This window comes from Pogoniulus pusillus, chromosome 35, assembly GCF_015220805.1.
Source record: "Pogoniulus pusillus isolate bPogPus1 chromosome 35, bPogPus1.pri, whole genome shotgun sequence".
NCBI classification, from domain to species: Eukaryota; Metazoa; Chordata; class Aves; order Piciformes; family Lybiidae; genus Pogoniulus; species Pogoniulus pusillus.
Window position 1 is genome coordinate 8,853,256 of NC_087298.1, and position 18,128 is coordinate 8,871,383.

Sequence of the window (18,128 nt, forward strand, 5' to 3'; positions counted from 1 at the left end):
TCTTAGGGGATTTTGCTTAGTGGCTTAATCTGTCTCTACTTTATCTCCTCCCATTCCCATGTCTGAACATTTGCATTCATTTTACGATTGTCTGGAAACGTTGCTTACACTGGAAGATGCCTTTCTTTTGGTAGACTCCCAGTCTTTGTTGGACTTATATCTGGAGATTGAATTCTGAAAGCTCTGAAATGCTGGGAAAGTACAGTTCAGTGCAGGTCAGATGGCTTGGAATGTGCTGGACACCTTTAAGGCATTTTACCTTCCAGGTCTGAAGCTTGTTGCCTGTTTAATGTAGCTTTACCTGTATAGAAATATGTAACTAAAGTTTGTGTTTAATGGCATTACATTTCTAAACAGTTAGAGTGCTGCCATAGCCTATGTGATTCCCTAACTGAACAGATCCTTTGGTAGAGTGTTGCTGGTTTGGATCTGAAGTATGAGTTTGGTAGCAGCATATGCTTCTTGTCATTGAGCTGTTCTGGGGCTCTTTGTTACTAATTCAGTAACTTTGTTGTATTTTGTAAAGACACAGTAGCATTGTGCAGCTGGAGGGCAGGGGGAGGAAAAAGTTTTTCTCTCTAGTTTGACCTTAACAAGTTATTAATTTCCCCATGATCCTTATGTCCATATTGGTGAACCACTGCTCTACCAGCTGGATCTAAAAAGGTCTCTCAGATTCTCTGTGAAGGAGACAAAGCCCCTTAGAAAGTCCATCCAGCTTTTTGTTTCATTTGACCTAAGCACATTAGGTCAGTCTGTGTCCAAAAGAACCATTTCTAATTGGCCATCAGCTTACATGTCTCATTATTGTACCTTAGCAAGACGGAAACTTGAGGGGGCATGTCAAAGGTCAGTGAATCAAAGCAATGTCTATGTCAGCAGCCAACCTTAGGTCAGTCTTGCAGAGCTACAGCGTGTGCAGGTTTCTCTCTATATTTACCAAGCATTATTTCCTTGACATTGTTGCAAAGAGATGTAAGGTTTGGGGCCCACTGCGTTACTAACTCTCTCTCAACTGACTTTCAAACTCTTTTCTTCTTGTCTGATTCCTTACGTCTGCGTGCTTTGTCTTCTTCAAAATCTATGTTACATATACCATAGGTACACTTGGCAAGTCTTCTAACCTAGGTTGATGGGTCACTTCACTTCTGAAAATGAGGACTAATGTCAAAAGCAAAAGCAAAGCAAAACAAAAAAGCATCCTGCTGGGCAGCAGTTGGTTTGATACAGTCTCCTGAAGGCATGTTCAGGCTCAAAGATAAAATGCAAAGCTAACTAAGCACCGAGTTTCATCTCTGCTTGCCACTTCCACACATAATTGTTCTGCTACACATAATTCTATGAAGTATGTAAATAAAGTTACTGCTTTCATTTTGGTTTGCAGAAAGCAAATACCTGTTCCTAAGTCTCTGTTGAATTTGTTCCTATGATAGAAATTTTGAACTATGATGGAGTTTGTTTTGTTTTGTTTTTTTCTCCCGAGATATTTCCTGGCTTTTGCATGTTTAAGTCAGATGTTTTATTGGGTGCATCTGCATGCAGCATTGGTATTAGGAGGAGAGAGTGGTTGTGTTCAAGCTCTGATTGACAAAGTGTAACAAAATGTTCTATTCTAATGATGTTTTCTTTTCTGTACTTTGGTGTTTTCTTTCCCTGACATCAAAACTGTTAGTCAGCATTATCCTGTAGTGTGTCCTTTGTGCCCTTTACCCTTAATCAAGAGTGTTCCTGGCCACGCTATTCACCTTTTCCTACCATACAGGACGTTGCTGAGAACGGGTGTTCTGCAGTGCCTGAGGAGTCTCTACCAAGGATAGCACCTTCTCCATTGGTTGAAAAGAAGGACCCTAAATTAAGAGAAGACAGAAGACCAATCACAGTACATTTTGGTCAGGTATGTCTTAGATTCTTTAAATTGTGTGACTCATCAAAAATAGTTCAGAGCACAGTCAAATATGCCAAATGTTTCATGATTTTTTTTTTGTAGCTGAATTATGTTATTATAAACTTATTTCTAAAACCTGTTTTTTTTTGTGAAGGGGGTATGATTCTTTTTTGTCCATACAATGATTTAGTGGGAAATAACTTCTAAGTGAATGAAGGAGAAGTGTAATTATTATAGCAATTTTGGAAACTGTTCTTTTAACATGCAGTGCTGTAGCCCTCAGGATTGAGGATGTGTAATTTAAAATGTCCTTTGTTACCTAGCCAGATCATTAGTGTCAATATGGAGCATCTAACTATTAAAGCATTTAAACATTCTCTGAAAATTTAATGTGATGAAGTAAGATGGAAAAATCAATTAATAGCTTATTAGTCTGCTCTGTATTTTAGTATTGACAACCAAGCTATAGATATTGGTTACTCCTACGTTTCTTTTGATGTGTCTCCAAAAGAGTGAGTTTGGTTATATGGGGGTTTTAAGCGATAGCTATTTAGAAAACATTGTAGTTGCTGTAATTTTGATGGGAAACCATACAGCACTTATTATCACTTTGCCAGTGTTCCCCTGTTAAGTGTAGCCTGACTCAAAAAATAACGTTATTTGTGTTCACAGTCCTCTTCTCTTTCTCTGTGTCTATTTTTTGCAGTATTCTAGACAGAAAACAGTAGTGGATATCTGGGTTTTCCTGAGGAAATATGGTGTAATCTTAAAGCAATTGTAAAATATTGAGAATTATAAAATGGGAAGCAAGCCAGATTTTTAGAGCAGTATCTATTAATAGAAGCTAGTCAGTGGAGCTGCAGTGACTGTTCAGGTGTTAGGGCTACATGAGACAGAGTCATTGCTCAGAGCAGTGTTGTCTGTATCATTTTAGAATTATATTTCTTTCAGAACTTTCACCACTGTGCTAAATGTAAGTTCTTGAAGACTTTTTTCCAAAACCAGATTCTCTTCCAATTAAATATTTGCGGTAGTGATTTCTTTTTCACTTAGGTTCTATGCCAATACAGTTGAGAGGAATTTGGGCTACTGGGGGGGAATGTAACCATCTAAATCTGGCAGGGAAATGCTACATTTCATTTAAAGCACTCAGAAAGCCAGACACTACTATAGTCTATTTCTGGTTTTTTCCCTTTAGATTTTTGTAAAGGGTAGATGATTTAAACATTTTTGTGGATGAATGTGTTATACAGCGGAGTGGAAAGCTTAGATTTAAATTCATAAAGTTTTTTTAATGGTCACTTACAAATTTTTTTAATGATCCTCTCTCTATGTTGAAAGAAACACATCAGCTTTACGGAGCCGCTGGCTGTGGTGGGAGGCTGGCTTGCAAAATGCTTATTTTTGTTGTTAAAGTACAAATTTTGGATTCCAAAATAAGATCTAACTTAGCATTTGTAGGGCTAGCTCACTTACAGCCTTTGTCCTTTCACAGGTGGTTTTTTTTTCCGGGTAGCCTAATGCCAAAATTAAAATTATACTGTACTTTTGTTCCAAAGGAAAAAGATGGTCAGGTTTTTGAAAAATAAATTAAGACTTTGGGGAGGAAAAAAGCCACAACATTTACTGTTTAAATGGGAGATGCCTTCTAAACTAGTGATTAAAGGGAGAGATTTTAGTGTCACTTTTAACTCTGTCTAGAATACAGTAGGTGGGAACAATTAAAAAGCCACAAGAACTCTGAAATAAGGGCTGTTTGTGCATTCACAGTTCTTATAAACTGAAGAGGATGAAAGAGGCTTTTTTCTCATTGTCACTTGCTTTCTATGTCTGCTAGTATTATGCCAGTGTATATGGCAAAGGCAGACTTTTTTAAAATGCATGCATGCGGATTAGGGTCAAGCCCTGTGTATCAGTAATGCAGTAAGCCTCGTCCATAGCACTGCAGTGAGAGAGCTACCAACAGCAGCGAGATGCTTTAATTGAGACATGCTGTCAAAGTGACAAACACATTTGCATACAGTCTATTTATTTTCGTTGGAAAGGTCTGCAGTCTGCTGTTGGTTGAACATTCTTAATCAGCTTGCTGTAAGTGAGCCGGCAGCTAGCTGTCCTATGCTAGGTGCTTCTCTTCATTACATGACAGATTAGCTAAAGGGGGATGGGCTAGCAAGCCAGCAGCAACCTTTAATTTTAACTCATTATCTCTCACCCTATAGTGAGGTAGCTTCTAGCTTTTCCAAATGCAGTTGTGTATCTGCAGTTGTTAGGCTACAAAAAATATCAGTAAAATACATTGAAATGGCTTTGAATGTATAGCACCTCAGCTGATTGCTCTCAAAAATTTCGCAGCAATTACCTAACTGTGTGAGATTCCCTAGTGATGTAGCTCATCTTGGTGAGTGGATATCAGGCATTGTTTGAGAGGGCTGTTTATAATGGAGTTGTTTTAACAGTGGTTTCTGTAATACTAAGATGTTGTGAGAAAGCTCTCCTCAATCTTGAAATGAAGGATTTTTGCCAGATAGCCTAGGGCAATACAGTGTAGGTTTAAATAAAGTGTTCTTAGTAAGAAGGAGACCAAAGTGGAAGGATGTGACCACAGCTTTTTCTCCGGTTTGACTTTGTGTGGTTTTTGGTTTAGTCAGGGTGTACTTGTAATAGTGGCCTTCAGATCTGCCAGGGACTACCACCATCACCATGGACTCTGAGGCAACACTACTGTGCTCAACAGTAGAGGAAAGTAAGGTTTAGTAAGCAGGGAGAAGAGGGAACAATACTCAAGCCAAGAAAAAGATTCAGATGAGTAGTATGGAGTAGTGAGCAGTGGTCTGCTATCTGGAAGAGTAAGGGTAATTTTTGTAGAAGATAGAGTGCCACAGAGAACATCCTTTATGAATGTCTTGTTATTGTTTGTTTTCTTCTGACATTTTGTCTTAAAAGCTGACCAAAACTTACTTAAAATACCAGAACACGTGCTGCGTATTGAACTACCAGTGTCTGCTGCCACTGCCATGGCTTTCCTTGAGATCTTTCCCAGTGATGCCAGCAGAGCAAGCATTGTGATCCCACTAAACATTGAACTGGGCAGAGTGGGACAGCTAATACAGGTGACTCGAGTGTTCATAGCTTTTTTCCATGCATACACTCCCACTTTTTAGGTAGAATGCATGCGTTTATCTTTGTCATCTCTTTAGCTGTTTGAAGAATCAACACTACTTTATGTCACAGTGACTATACTGAGCACATTCTTCATCCAAGCAAGCAGCTATTAGGGGCTACTTTGGCAGGACCTGGAGCTTGAAACACTGAGATCTATTGTGATACATCTGTGATGTTTGGTTTGGGTTAGTTTTCTGATGAGGTGGGTGAAGGATGTTCTTTACTTGTTGCTTTGGTTTTGTTGTTTGGGTTTTTTTAAATAATGTTCATTTTCACCTAATGGCTGTAGAAATTTTTGTTCCCTTGTAAGTCTTACTATTTTATGTCCAAAATAAGGAGGAAGGACTGTCTGGATACAGAGCTTTCTTAGGGTTTTTGAGGTTCTGAGTTTGCATTAATAGTACTTGAATTATGTGTTTCTGCTAGAAATTTCAGCTTCCATCACTGAACTGGTGGTGGTGCTGAGCTGCAGTGATAAGGATGCCACATGGAGCGCAGTGTTGAGCAGCCCTAGATCTCTAGCGCTTTGTGGGTTTTATTAACTGATTGATGTGTATTGCAGTTCAGTTTTGTCTGATTTCAGAAGTATGTTGTTTGAGGGGTTCTTAATATCTTTACATCCTGAACAAACAGGACAATTAATAAATTGTCTTTATGCCACCAAGAAAAATAAAAAGAAAGAACAAAACATTTTCCTTTTCTTTTTGCAAGACTGAAGTATCTTGATAATGTATTTTGGAGGGTTTGATTTTGTAAAAACTTTTTTTGAGACAGAAATCTCATATACCTCAATCAAGTGTTTGGCTTTATTTATACTTGTTATGTAGTTATAGCCAAAAAAGCAAAGTCTGTGAAATATGGACATGTCCTTAATGATGGTGGTTGCGTAGCTGTTCCAATGAACACAAGCTCTCCAAAGTATCTTGCTGAGGTTTTAATGAGCAGCAGACTTTCTCTCTGCTCATCTAAGGATTTATTTTTACATAATCTAAAGCAAAAGAAACAAAACAAAAAAAAACCTCTCTTTACAATGTGTAAACAAATGATTTTGCTAAGAGAGAAAGATAAATTAATATCTGAATCTGACATTTTGGAAGTGTTTTCACTCCAGAATAGAGTGCTTAACTATTAGGTCACTAATATACTCACTGGAGCTGTGATAACAGTTACAGTGTCTGTGTAGCACAGTCAGCAGAAGAAATACTGTAAGATTTTAATGGTTTTGAGACTTTGCTTAGATGAGTGGACACATAAACAGGTCCCTTCAATTGCTGCAGCTATGTGTCCTGGCATGTGTGCCTACAGCTCTTATAACCAGTCCCATTGTACAGTCTGAGACTGGGTATCACATGGTCAAACAGAGCACTTAACACTTGCAGAGTTGTAGCACTCTCTTGGGAGTGAAGGGAACACTTTCTGTTCAAAAAATACACTTGTTTTTAACCCATCTTTCTCCTAATGAAGCTTCTGCCTCTATTTACACTGCTTCCTCCCCTCCACCCTTCTTCAAGCTTGCATTTCTCTGAAATAGTGCACTGCCTGCTTCTTCCAGAGCCTCCCTGTTCCTAAGGATCATTACCTATGCCCAGTCTTCCCATCAGCTTTGGAGGGTAAGCACAGGAGAGGGTGACTTGAAAAACACACCCATACTTATGAATGTCCTTTCTCTGGAGCTTTTACACAGTCAGTAGCAGAAGTGATCTAGTACAGTTAAAACAACAATTGATGAGCTGTCAGAAACAATTTGTTGGAAAAGGAGATCATTGCATCAGAAGCAAGTTATCCTGGCAGCTCTGTTCAGCTCCCTAATTGTTTCTGTTATAATTAGAATGTCTTTTGTCAGGTTAGGTGTGCTTATGTTGCTGTGCCTTATTTTATTTACCAGCAAATAGAATATTTTATTCCATTTATGTACTGAAAGGTAAGCTTAAGAAAATACAAAAGACTGTTTCAAGTATGTCTTTACTCAAGAGGTTGAGTCATATTCCATTCTTGATGCAAACAGAGAATCACTGTTCTGGAGGCCAATGTAAGTAGCTATGAAATGAGTGGAAAATACAATCTTGTGCTAAAGCAGCTTATCTGACTGCGAAAAGACTTGTCCAGCTTCTCTTCCCAGCTCATCCTTACTGTTGCTAAATTTTCACAGGCCATAGAATGGAAATTAACATCTTATTTGCTGTTTTAATCATTTGCTGTTAATAAGCATAGTAATTTTTCTTATTCATGATCTGCCCTTAGATGTGCAGAACAAAAAACTCTGCTTTGTAGGGTAAGTTTCTTCCGCAAGGAGATTAAATGGCATTAAGAGGTCAGGGGAAAGATGGGGAGAAGACCAACCAGCCACATTCCAGAAATGCAAAACTGGATTGCTGAGGCCAGAGGCAGGAGAGGGAGGGATTATCTCCAGGGTGAAAGAAGAAGTCGGGAAGTGAAGAAGTCTCCTTTGCCAGACCCTGTGACTCGCTTCACACCCAGGTGCATTGGAACAATAGCAGATTCCTCTGGATCACAGCAGACATTGTGTGGCACTGAGGTAGAAACCAAAGGGGAAAGGGGAAAACAAGTTCATTTTCTGGTATTCGTGCTACTGCATCATATAGTCGTAAAGCCAGCCTCCTCCTCTTGCTGCTCTGAGCTGTTCTGACAATAGAGATACCTTCGTTAAGAAAATGAGCTTCCATTCCACTCTTCCCCACTGATGCTCAGTTCTTCAAAATTATTTTGTCTTCAGAAAGCATGTTTTTCAACCCTCATTTCTTCTCACTCATTTCTTTGACTTCCTTTCAGAAAGGAATTCACTGCTGCTCAGTAAGTCACCTTGCGAGAATGGCAAATGTATTGGACTGCTTGTCTGTCTCACATGTCCCATCAGTTTCTTAGGGGAATAAAAACAATGTCAATGGACAAGAAAATAATTCATTTGATTTGAATTCTGCTTTGTGGTGTGCAAGATCTGCAGAAACAGCAATCCATAGGATAGAAGTTATCTAACTAAAAGGCTTGCACTCTTGTCATGCGTGTAAGTATTTGACAAGTGAGACCTGGCATTCTCTTTAGGAAGATGTACACCACCTGCAGAGCCTACCCAAAGGTTACTGCCTCTCATGCACTCACTTGCCAGTATTTTCTAATGAGCAACCAGACAGCTATGTCTTCTTCAGCTGCTGCAGCAATGCAGTATGTATGTAGCTCATGCTATACACCAGTTCATACTTTGTAATAAGATTATGTGGCTCCAGTCCTGCATGTATTCATCCATGTAAAAAGCACATTCCAGACTGTGGATTTTAGTGTTTTCCAGCTGCCCTGACATTTAAAGTGCTTCTTAACCAGGGATGTTGAGAATAAATTTACTGCCCCGGGTACATGCGAGTCAGATACCGTAACACTTGGATGCATGAAGAAAATATTGTGGGTGAGCCGACCTCCTAGGGCTCTGTGACAAGCAATAGCAGCTGTGGCATGCCTGCAGAGTTTTCTCGTTAGTCCTGTTATGCTGAGGAACCCATAAATATCTTGCAGAGAGTACCTTGGTCCATCACTGTTGGCACACGGAAGAAGAATAGTGCTTTATAAATAATGCATACCTATAAAATAAATACATCAGCACATGCAAGGCTAAACAAATCACCTGGGCTGACAACTTGAGAAAAGCCCAGAGAGTCTTATGGATGACTTGTTTAGTCTATCAATGTTGACCAGCATCCAGAAGCTTCTTATGTATTACTTATGAAGTTGATATGTGCAGTTGGACCTCTGGGCTCCTGGATTAAACTAGAAGATTAGAAGGAGAGAGTATATGAAACATATAATCCTTCTAACTGCTAACCCCCCTCTGATTGCTTGTTTGCCCAGTCATTTCTTGGATTTGCCCTCTGGAGCTGGACTGATTAATACCAAGTAAATGGTTGCCAAGTGCCATGCTACAGAAAAAAGGGGCAATGTGCTTTCGTGTGGTTGTGTGGAGGAGCATCCCCCTAGTTATGGAGACTGCCTCAGTGAATGATGAAGCTGAGTGAAGGAGATGGTCGTTGCTGTTTATAGAACTCCTTAAATGAGACACCATCTCTCTCCCTTTTTATTTTTTTTCTTCTCTGTACAAATATTCTGTTTCTAGAGAGGAGTAGCTGTGAAAAGATAATAAGGGATATGTCCATTTTCCAGCATTTTAAGTCATGGGGGTTGCATGATCTCCTTGGTTTCAAATCTAGTATCAGGCCCACAGAAATCCCAGTGTAAAGCTGACAAAATGACCAGTTAAAAAAAGAGAACACATACTGAACAGTGTGGCTTTTTTTTTTCTTCATATTTAATATTGCATTGCTGGATTTTCCAGTATTTTAAATGAAAAATATATGTAGTTAGTTCCATGTTGACAATGTCCTTGAGGATTTGACAGTGAGATTTTCCAGCAGTTGCTCTTCGTTAGAATCCTGGTGGTGTTTAATAAGGCAGCCGAACTGCTGGCACCTTCGGTTCTTGTTTGTTCTCCGAGGGCTTGGGGCTGCTGCAGTAAGCACATCGACCAGGGCTGATCATTACAAGGGCGTACGCCACCATGAATAAAAATGTCACACGTTTTCCCATCTCACAGCGGTACAAAATGTCAGTCCTGTCAAACAGACATTGCAGGTAGCAGTGAGCAGTCAGTACAAATTGGGAAGCCGAATATTCCCCCAGCTTTCTGATATTCTTCATCTGAAGCAGAAGAAAAACAGTTGTTAACCTATTAGCTGTGATTTTAAACTCTACTGAGATAGTAGGTAGATAGCTTTAACACATGGGGATAAATATGTTCCTGGGATCTGGGATTTTTTGTGGGATATCTCTCCACCCAAGTTATGTGGGGAAACAGAATTAAAACAAGCCACTGCAAAATAGATCTCATTTTGGTAGAAGTCCTTTGGAAATTTGAACATTATCTCAGTGACATTCTCTCTCCAACCTCTCTCTGCTTTACTGCTGTGAATAGTTCTGAAAAAAAAAAACCTCCTTGCTATTTTGCTGGTAATCCAGAAAGGGCATGGTTCAGTCAGGTAAGGGAGTTTTCTTTCATGGGTCTTTCATCAGCAGTAACATAACAGACAATTGTGATTTTATTCCCTTCCTGTACACGCTGCTTTCAGGCCAAAGCAAATTATGCAATAGAGAGTCCATATGATATGTGATATTCTGGATGTCAGACATGCCTTAGCACTGTGAGCATAAATGTGTGTTCTGAGTTACCTGTCTAGGACTGAGGCAAAACTATTGTCAGTGCAGAATTCTGCTGTTACTGCAGGGTCCAGAAAACACCTGATGCAAATAGTGGTAACAACATCTCAAAGGAATAGAAGATGGTATTAAGTCACTACTTGTTGCCCTAGAAGACAAGGAGAGCAGGTAAAACAGGCTGCAGTAGTTTGTGTAGAAGTATCTCAAAGACACTTACTTAGAACTCCATTCTGTAAGTGGAAATTCCTTTGGTTTTTTTTTTCCTCTGATACCTTCTCAGAACACAGAATTGTTGCCATGCATTTAAGCAGTGAGTAGTGGCAAATTGCCCCTTACCCAAATGGTGCTGAATGCCAAAGCAAATTGCAGCAGGAAGGGGCACTCATGCCAAAGCACACAGCAGCAGAACTGAGTTGTTAGAAACTAGTTTCTAAGTATGCTGGCCTGCTGTCTGGACTACGATTTTTGGAGTCATCTAAGGCTTCACTATGTCTGAACAAAATAGGAAACAAAATGTGCGAGGCTTTTCTGAACCAGAATTACTCTAGACTGAGTTAAATATTTAATGTTTTGTAGGCATCTGCTTCCTGTGGGAAGAGTTACCTACTACACGTAGCTTAACTTACAGTGCTTTTCAAACCGGTCTGCAGGCACCTGGGATCTGTGCCAGGTAAATAAGAGGCTGTTGACAGTCACCTCCTTTGGTAATTGTCAGGAGTCTTCAAACTGTGAAGAGCTGAATAATACCAGTTTAATAGGTAGTGTTCTGCCCAGTGTTTTACAAGAACTGGACGCACATACAGATGGGAGGAGGTCAGGGTTTACTTTCACGTGCATAGCGGATAGAAGGTGTACTAGAAGAACTAAGTGGTCACAATCTGAAATTGTACTGATACGGATTTGTGGAGTTTGTACTGTTTGTATGCATAGTATGTGAGCTTTTCTGTCAGTCGAGCTAGGAAGTAATCAGAAGTCTTGACAGTTCTTTAAGCCACAGATACCATTCCAAGTTAGCCGCAACTACACAGTATTCCTCCCATCGACACCACATAAGAACACATGCTACCCTGGGGCATGGTCTGGCTGTATCTATCTGCTCAACACTTATTGCACATGTAGAAAAATATATCCGTCTGATTCTCAAAATTCTTCCTTTTTTCTGTAATTGCAGACCAAAGAAATAAACCACCATTCAGTTCTGCAGCCAAGGGGTTTATTATTTAAGCCATGTGTTTTCAGAATAGCATCCGCTATACACGATAATAATCCACAGTAGTGTAACGTATAGGTTTAGGATTTTCTGCCCGTGACTCTCATCCATAACAAGCAGATTATGAAACATAGCCAAGAGGCCTGTTTGCTTCATCCTGGTGGAACCTTTTAATTGGACAAGATATACATGATCCTGACATCATGTTCCTGCTTTCATTCTTGGTTTTAGGAGAGATCTGCTCTGGTTAGTATCACATAAGTCCTGGGTTTAAAGCAAACTGTGGTATTTTTTCAAGTTAGCTATTCTGGAATTGTGTGCACAGTATGAGGTTAAGAGATAGATGTTATTAACACTGTCAAAGGGGATGAGTTATCAGTACTCTGAGTCTAGATGCACCATGAAAATACTTTTTTTTTTTTTTTAACACTTGAGTAGGAAGAACAGAGTTAGTCTCAGCCAAGAAAGAAAGTAAGCGAAGACAGACTTTCAGGAACTCCTCTAGTAAAGGAGTTTGCTCTGAATGGCTTTGAGATTGCCCTCTGCATCTTTAGCAGTATCTCATGACACCAGGTATGACTCCAATGCCTGAAATAAAGATCCTTGTTCAGTATTAAGGAGAAGAGAAGCATAGAAGCACCCACCTTTCATTTCCTTCTCTTAATGTCTCCTTCTGTGCTATATAGTGAAAGTTTCTTCTTCTTTTTTTTTTCCTATTAAACTAATTGGTGTTTAATTGTGGGAGTCACTACCCACTTCGTAATTTCTTGGCACACCTATAAGCATTGCTACATTTTTGCCAGATTCATTCTACCTTCCCAATCTACAAATCTGGCTTGAAGAACGAGACATCCCTTAAAACATGGAGATTATTTTTATCACAGGACCCAGCAGATTTCTGTTGAAGTATTTCAGAGTGTAAATTAAAAATATATGCTGTAAAGCATACACTGTTCTTGTCATCCCAGTTTGTGAGCTGTACATATGGGAGTATGTAAAAAGTAGTGTGTGTGCTGTGTAGGGATCTGGATGGATAATAAAACAGCTGCCTCATAGGTTCCATCTGCTTTCTGTACTGAATCTTTTTAGGTACCGTACATTTTTCAGTGCTGTAATTTTCTCCCTTGGTTTTTTTGCCTTTTTTTTTCCACTGAGTGTTCAGTTGAGGTCCAGCATATTCTTCCAAAGTCAGCACCTCAGCTCTTTTGCAGCATGATGTGCTTGAGCAGAGACATATTCAGGGCCATGCATCTCTCTCCCATGTCTGATTGTCTTTAAAACGTGCTACCAGTTTTAAAGTCAGTCCTGAATTTCTGAAGAAAGGAGGATAGCCATACAGAAAAACTTTGCTTTGGAAATTATTAGAAGCAGCCCTCACTGCTAATTGAGAAACAGCAACACTTCTTTGTGTACTGACAAACCAACTTTCATCTAGTTGTGTTTCCCTTATACATTTTATCTAGTGGCAGTTGTTGCTGTACATGAAATAGCACCTCTAATTTACTCATAAATGTTCTGTTTGGAATACCACTTCTGGAAAAAAAAACCCAAAACACTGAACTGAAACCCACAGTTAATTTGACATAATATTTTGCTCACCTCATGGACCAAAAATTATCCTTTTTTAATGTTTTCTCTAGTTGAGAAAACTAAATAGCTGTATCATGAAAGTTCCTTGGATATATAATAGCTACTTCTTGAGATGTGGGATCTATGATTTTTAAACAGTGTTTTTACAGTGTAAAAGTGAATGTAAAATTTTTCTTCCTCCAGCATCTCGTAGCTTAAAATCACTTGTCTGATAATTAGTAAAGCAGTGCCAGATCTGCAGTCATAAAATTGGCTTTCTGCAAATTTTCTGTCTTGTTGGTTCAGAAGTATTTAGAATGAGACAATTAAGAAAATATCTAGAGTAAGAAGGTATGCTGGTAAACAGCAATGGGTAAGAAAGTGCTAATTTAGACATTTCTCCCCTTCATAGAAAAAAAAAGCCTATAGTATATACATTTAGGAACATACCTAGAACAGCAATTTAGCAGCTTTTAGCAGTGTAGCCTATGCTGGTTTGTACCCATTCATCCTTACAGTACAGGTAATTAAGTTGATATTCCAACACAGCTTCCCCTACTGACCTTTCAGAGACGATGTGTTTTGCTGCATTAACAAATTAACTTCAAATCAGTGGCTTTTCCAGTAAATATGCTCTTCATATAGTTTGAATATACTTGCTTATCCCATTCTGGTGACAGATACTAACATCAACATTAAAAATGAAGCTTTGCTAAAGGGCAAGCAACTGTTATCTCCTGGTGGACCTCCACGTCAGTTACTCTTCACTGACCTTTGCCTGTTCTTTTCTATGCTTCACAACACTGACTTAAGCTGTACTCTGTCCCTATCCATATTTAATGGAGAGGACACACTGCTGTGAATATGTAGTTTTGTCTTACCATTCTATTCAGATCTCTTTAGGGTTCAGAAATGTAGGATGTGATGCAATACATACAAAACCACAAAATTAATTTAATTCTGGTAGCACTTCAGTGGCTCAGGTAAATTTGAGTCTGAATGTTGGATTTGACTGTATTCCTTCAAGGACTGAGGTCGCAGTTCTGAGAGTTAGCATAATGCCTATTTAAAAGTCCAAGAATCACAGAAGTTTCTACACTGGTAGTCTTTTCTCCAAGTAGCATTTATATGTTTCTTATTGTGGAAACAAATAGAACTAATTTTTGATCAGAGATGGAAGCTTAATGATATTTAAATCTCTGCTGGAAAAAAATAATCCAATTGGCAGGATAAGGATATGAAATTATTAGCTCCTGCAGAAAAAAGTTCCTCTCCAAAATCTCTGCCACTTCACAATCCCCGAAAAAAAAGGGAAGCTGAGATGACATCAGTAAGTATAGGTAACCCGTACATGTATTATAAACCTTGAGAAATTCTGCTTTCAGTATGCCTTGATCGTGAAGTTCACAGCTCATATTAAAGAAGAGAGTTTGTGACCCTCTGGAAATTAGAGAAAAATCGAATTGCAACTTAGATTTGTGCTTAGCACTCAGAGACCGAAAGGAAAACAACAAGAAATAGTATACATAGGACAGAGTTCCAGGACAACATTACCAAGTATTAAGCTCTGATTTGTAATTGTTGACCAGTTAGGGCTAAGAGGAATGAAATATTAGTGCATTACCATTGTCTAATCAAACAGTGACATGGCAGAAAATTAACAAATCCTGTTACACAATTTCTCAAGAAAATACTTCTCCTGCAAGTACCTGGGTGGGTAAGTGCAGTCCAGTTGTACATGTCCTTGCAGTGACTATAATCAATGTATTGACCATCCTTCTGGGGGGTAATCCTCAGCTCCTGTAGTGTCTGTTGGTCTTGCTCTCAGAAGGGCCTGCATTTGTCACACTTTTTTCAGAAGCTATAATAATGCTGCCATTGGTTCATCAAGCTTATAGTGTTGCTGCTACAGTCTTGCAGTGTTTCCTCAAAAATTATCCTGGCTTTTGCTGTGTAGAAAGAAAAAAATGATTCCTCAATTGAAGATGACACAGCTAGCCGTGGCTTTAAGAAAATACTTGTATTTTCCACCTAAATAATCCACTTGAGAATTATCTCATGTAGAAATGTTCACAATCTCTGTGTGAGTAAAAAAGAAGAATAGCAAAGTATATATGCAGAAGGCATAAACAATTAAAGAAAAAAGAAGAAGAATTTAATCTTGGTTTTCTGCTTCATCAGACACTTTGCCTAAGTTGCTAGGTACTAGGTGAATTTCTTTTAAGTACCTAGAAAAGTGAAAAATTGAGATTTTTTTCAGCTGTTCCATTATGCTTCTGAGTCATAATGGGAAATAAGTATGCTGTGCTATGTAACAGAAATTAAATGTATTTTAAGATTATGCTCTCAGCCTGAGCAGATAAGATGGAAAGATACACATCATCATAACTAAGCTTCTGTGACTGAATTGAGTAATATCAGCTACAGAGGAGAAGCATTTCAGTAGGGCTAATGGCAGCTACCTCAGCTCACCACTCTGTCATTTCTCTCTTTGTTCTCTTTGTTTTCATATTCGTTTTCTTGGAAGACACAGAGAAAAGCTATCATATGGAGTAATTCTGGCCTCAGCTCTCCAGCCCAAGTGTCCTTTCCTTTTTTTTTTTTTTTCTTTTTCCTTACCCACACCAAAAAGCTGAGCCAAGTACATGTGTGCAGTCTGGCACTCTTTTATTGACAACACAAGCAAGAAGAAATGAACTAACCAATGGATGCAACAGTATAATTTAACGGGAAATTTCAAACAAGTCTGACGAGATGCAAGAGCAGAATGAAAATGGTGTGGATAAGGATAGGCTGGAGTTGTACTATTACACTGTGTGAGGGTAGCTGGGGAAGAATGTCCATCAATCTAGAGTAAAGGCTATTCTAGTAAGAAGTTAAGAACTGCTGAAATACAGATCTGGAATCATTTGGAAAGAAATAGTCATCTGCGTAAGCTTTCTTTTTCTGTCTGAAGAAACTGACTCCTACTCCCAGTTCCTATTCCTTCTTTATTCAGCTGACAGGTTTTTGTCTATGGAAGGCACTGTGGGCTGGGTGCAGTTGTTGTCCTCTGGTCAGCAGGCTTTTGGAGACTTTTCTGTGTACTCAAAGGGCTCCACTTCTGAAGAAGTGAATTCATGCACATGAGCTGCTACAGAAAGGACATTAACAGTGGTCTTGTTCTCAATATCAAAGTTGTTCTTAGGGTGGTTTTATTTAGAATATTTTTAATTGTCAGTGAATTACTCGTCTAACAGATTATACCTTAAGATGCCATCTGTGTGAGGAGAGTCATGCTGCTGGCTCAGTCAAAAGCAACTGGATTGTGATAGCTTCAGTGCTGTTACAAAGCGAGGAGTTGGACAACTGCTAATTTAAAAACGAGACACCAAAATAATCATCTTAATGCACTGTTCGGTCCTCACGAGAATTGTTGATGATGGGACATTTAATTTTCTTTACAGTGACAGTGCATATCTTGCTCTAGGCAATGCATTTAAGCCTTGATCCTTGATAAACACCTGCTTATCTTTCAGTGTTGGAAAAGCTTAACTGACTCAGAGATCTTTCCCATGCTCTTAGATGTCTTTGTTGTTTTGAGGCCTTTACCATCAGTTTTCACAAGCGCTGATATCACTTGAGGTTTTAGTGAAAGGTGGGATTATTACTCTGCTTTTCAGGATTCTTTCTATTTGCATAAATGTTGTCTGGAGCACCTGGACATAGAGCTCCAAAAATCTACCTCCAGTATGTTTGTTGTCTCAGTGAATTTTGGAGAATTTGGTCTGGAGTTCTGATTCTGCTGCCTTTGATGTAACATAAGCTGTGTGAAGCCTGTGTTAGCCAGCAGACACAGATTTGTCACTGTTGGGGGGGGGGGAGGGGAAGTTAAAAGAATCACATTTTATGAGGTGAGTATGAAGTTAAGGTATATTGTGTGTTGTCATCCACTCTTACTGCTTTTGCCACAAAATCAGAGGTGTTTTCATGTAGGTAACTTTAATTTAGTTTCCACTTTGATACAGCAGCAAAGACTCCGCCCGCCGCGTCCACCGCCTCCAAAGATACAACGTTCTAGGCCCGTGAGTAGTTGGTAGTTTTGTTTCACTGCCACAGCTTAACATTGCCTGAATTATGCTCTTAGTAGCATTACTAAACCTTGGTAGTTTGGATTGTCAGACTTTGCAAAAAAAGCAGTGTGTGAATTATGCTCCTAAACTCCCTTCTTCTTTGCTGCGGCACAGCCCTGGGACCTGCATTTATTCTGCTTTTCTTTGACGAGTTCTGAAGCTTTCAGTCAGTTGTGCAGGTAACTGTTGCTGCTGTTGCAACGTTTGTTTTTACTATTGCGGTGACTTCTTGAACACAAAGTCTTGCCAGGATGGCATAAGTTTTTAGCCAGTGAACTTTTGAAGACTTGCACTAAATTCCAATGTGAAAGGAAGCAGAAGTCTGAAGACAAAGTGTTTATTCTTGGCAAGGTCTGCTTTAATTTAATTTGGGACACTTAATTTTTCTCCATAGAACAGGTGAATGAATACACATGAAAATGGAAAATGTCTATTTGGGTAGTAGAACATTAGTACCACATTACTATATACTTGATCTTCACTTCAAATCAAGCTGGGACTCTACATAATTACCTATTAGAATAGCACAGCATGTTGGCCAGAGGAAGACACTCTGGCGTAGAAGAGCTACGCAGATACGATACTCAGTGCAATAACTGCACTGTGTCAAGCAGGGATTTCTTATCTCAGCAATTGTTACATAGTAACTCTACCAGATGACTTTTAAACTGGAGCCTGTGCTGAATTTGCACCAGTGATACTTTACTTTTTTCAGCAGCACAGGAAAGTGGTATCGGTTGAGAAAGGATGTTGCTTTTTTGCAACGGCCTTAGAACATACTTATTTCTTTGCAGGACTTTTCCTTTATGAATGAATTCCCCCAAAAGGCAAATGTATCTTACTCCTTGCTTCCTTAGACATACGTATATGTGCATAAGAAAGAGAAATGCAAGTTTTCAAATCTAATCTTGCTAAAACTTGTTAAAAATACCTTTTGGATGAGCAGGCAAGTGGTTAACAAGTGCGCTTGGGT

The 18,128-nt window shown here is 39.1% G+C and overlaps 1 protein-coding gene across 5 annotated transcripts in view; it reads left to right on the plus strand.

Annotated features, from left to right (window-relative positions):
• DENND1A (DENN domain containing 1A) overlaps positions 1-18,128 on the plus strand; it is a 197,705-nt gene that overhangs the window by 160,999 nt on the left and 18,578 nt on the right. For 2 of the 5 annotated variants that reach the window (XM_064171294.1, XM_064171297.1), the window contains exon 19: positions 1,763-1,894. In XM_064171294.1, the coding sequence (XP_064027364.1) occupies positions 1,763-1,894 (132 nt within the window). Of the gene's footprint in view, positions 1-1,762; positions 1,895-4,828; positions 5,348-17,050; positions 17,108-18,128 lie in introns of those variants that run through there. The other 3 variants (XM_064171293.1, XM_064171295.1, XM_064171296.1) reach the window with 3 other exon arrangements.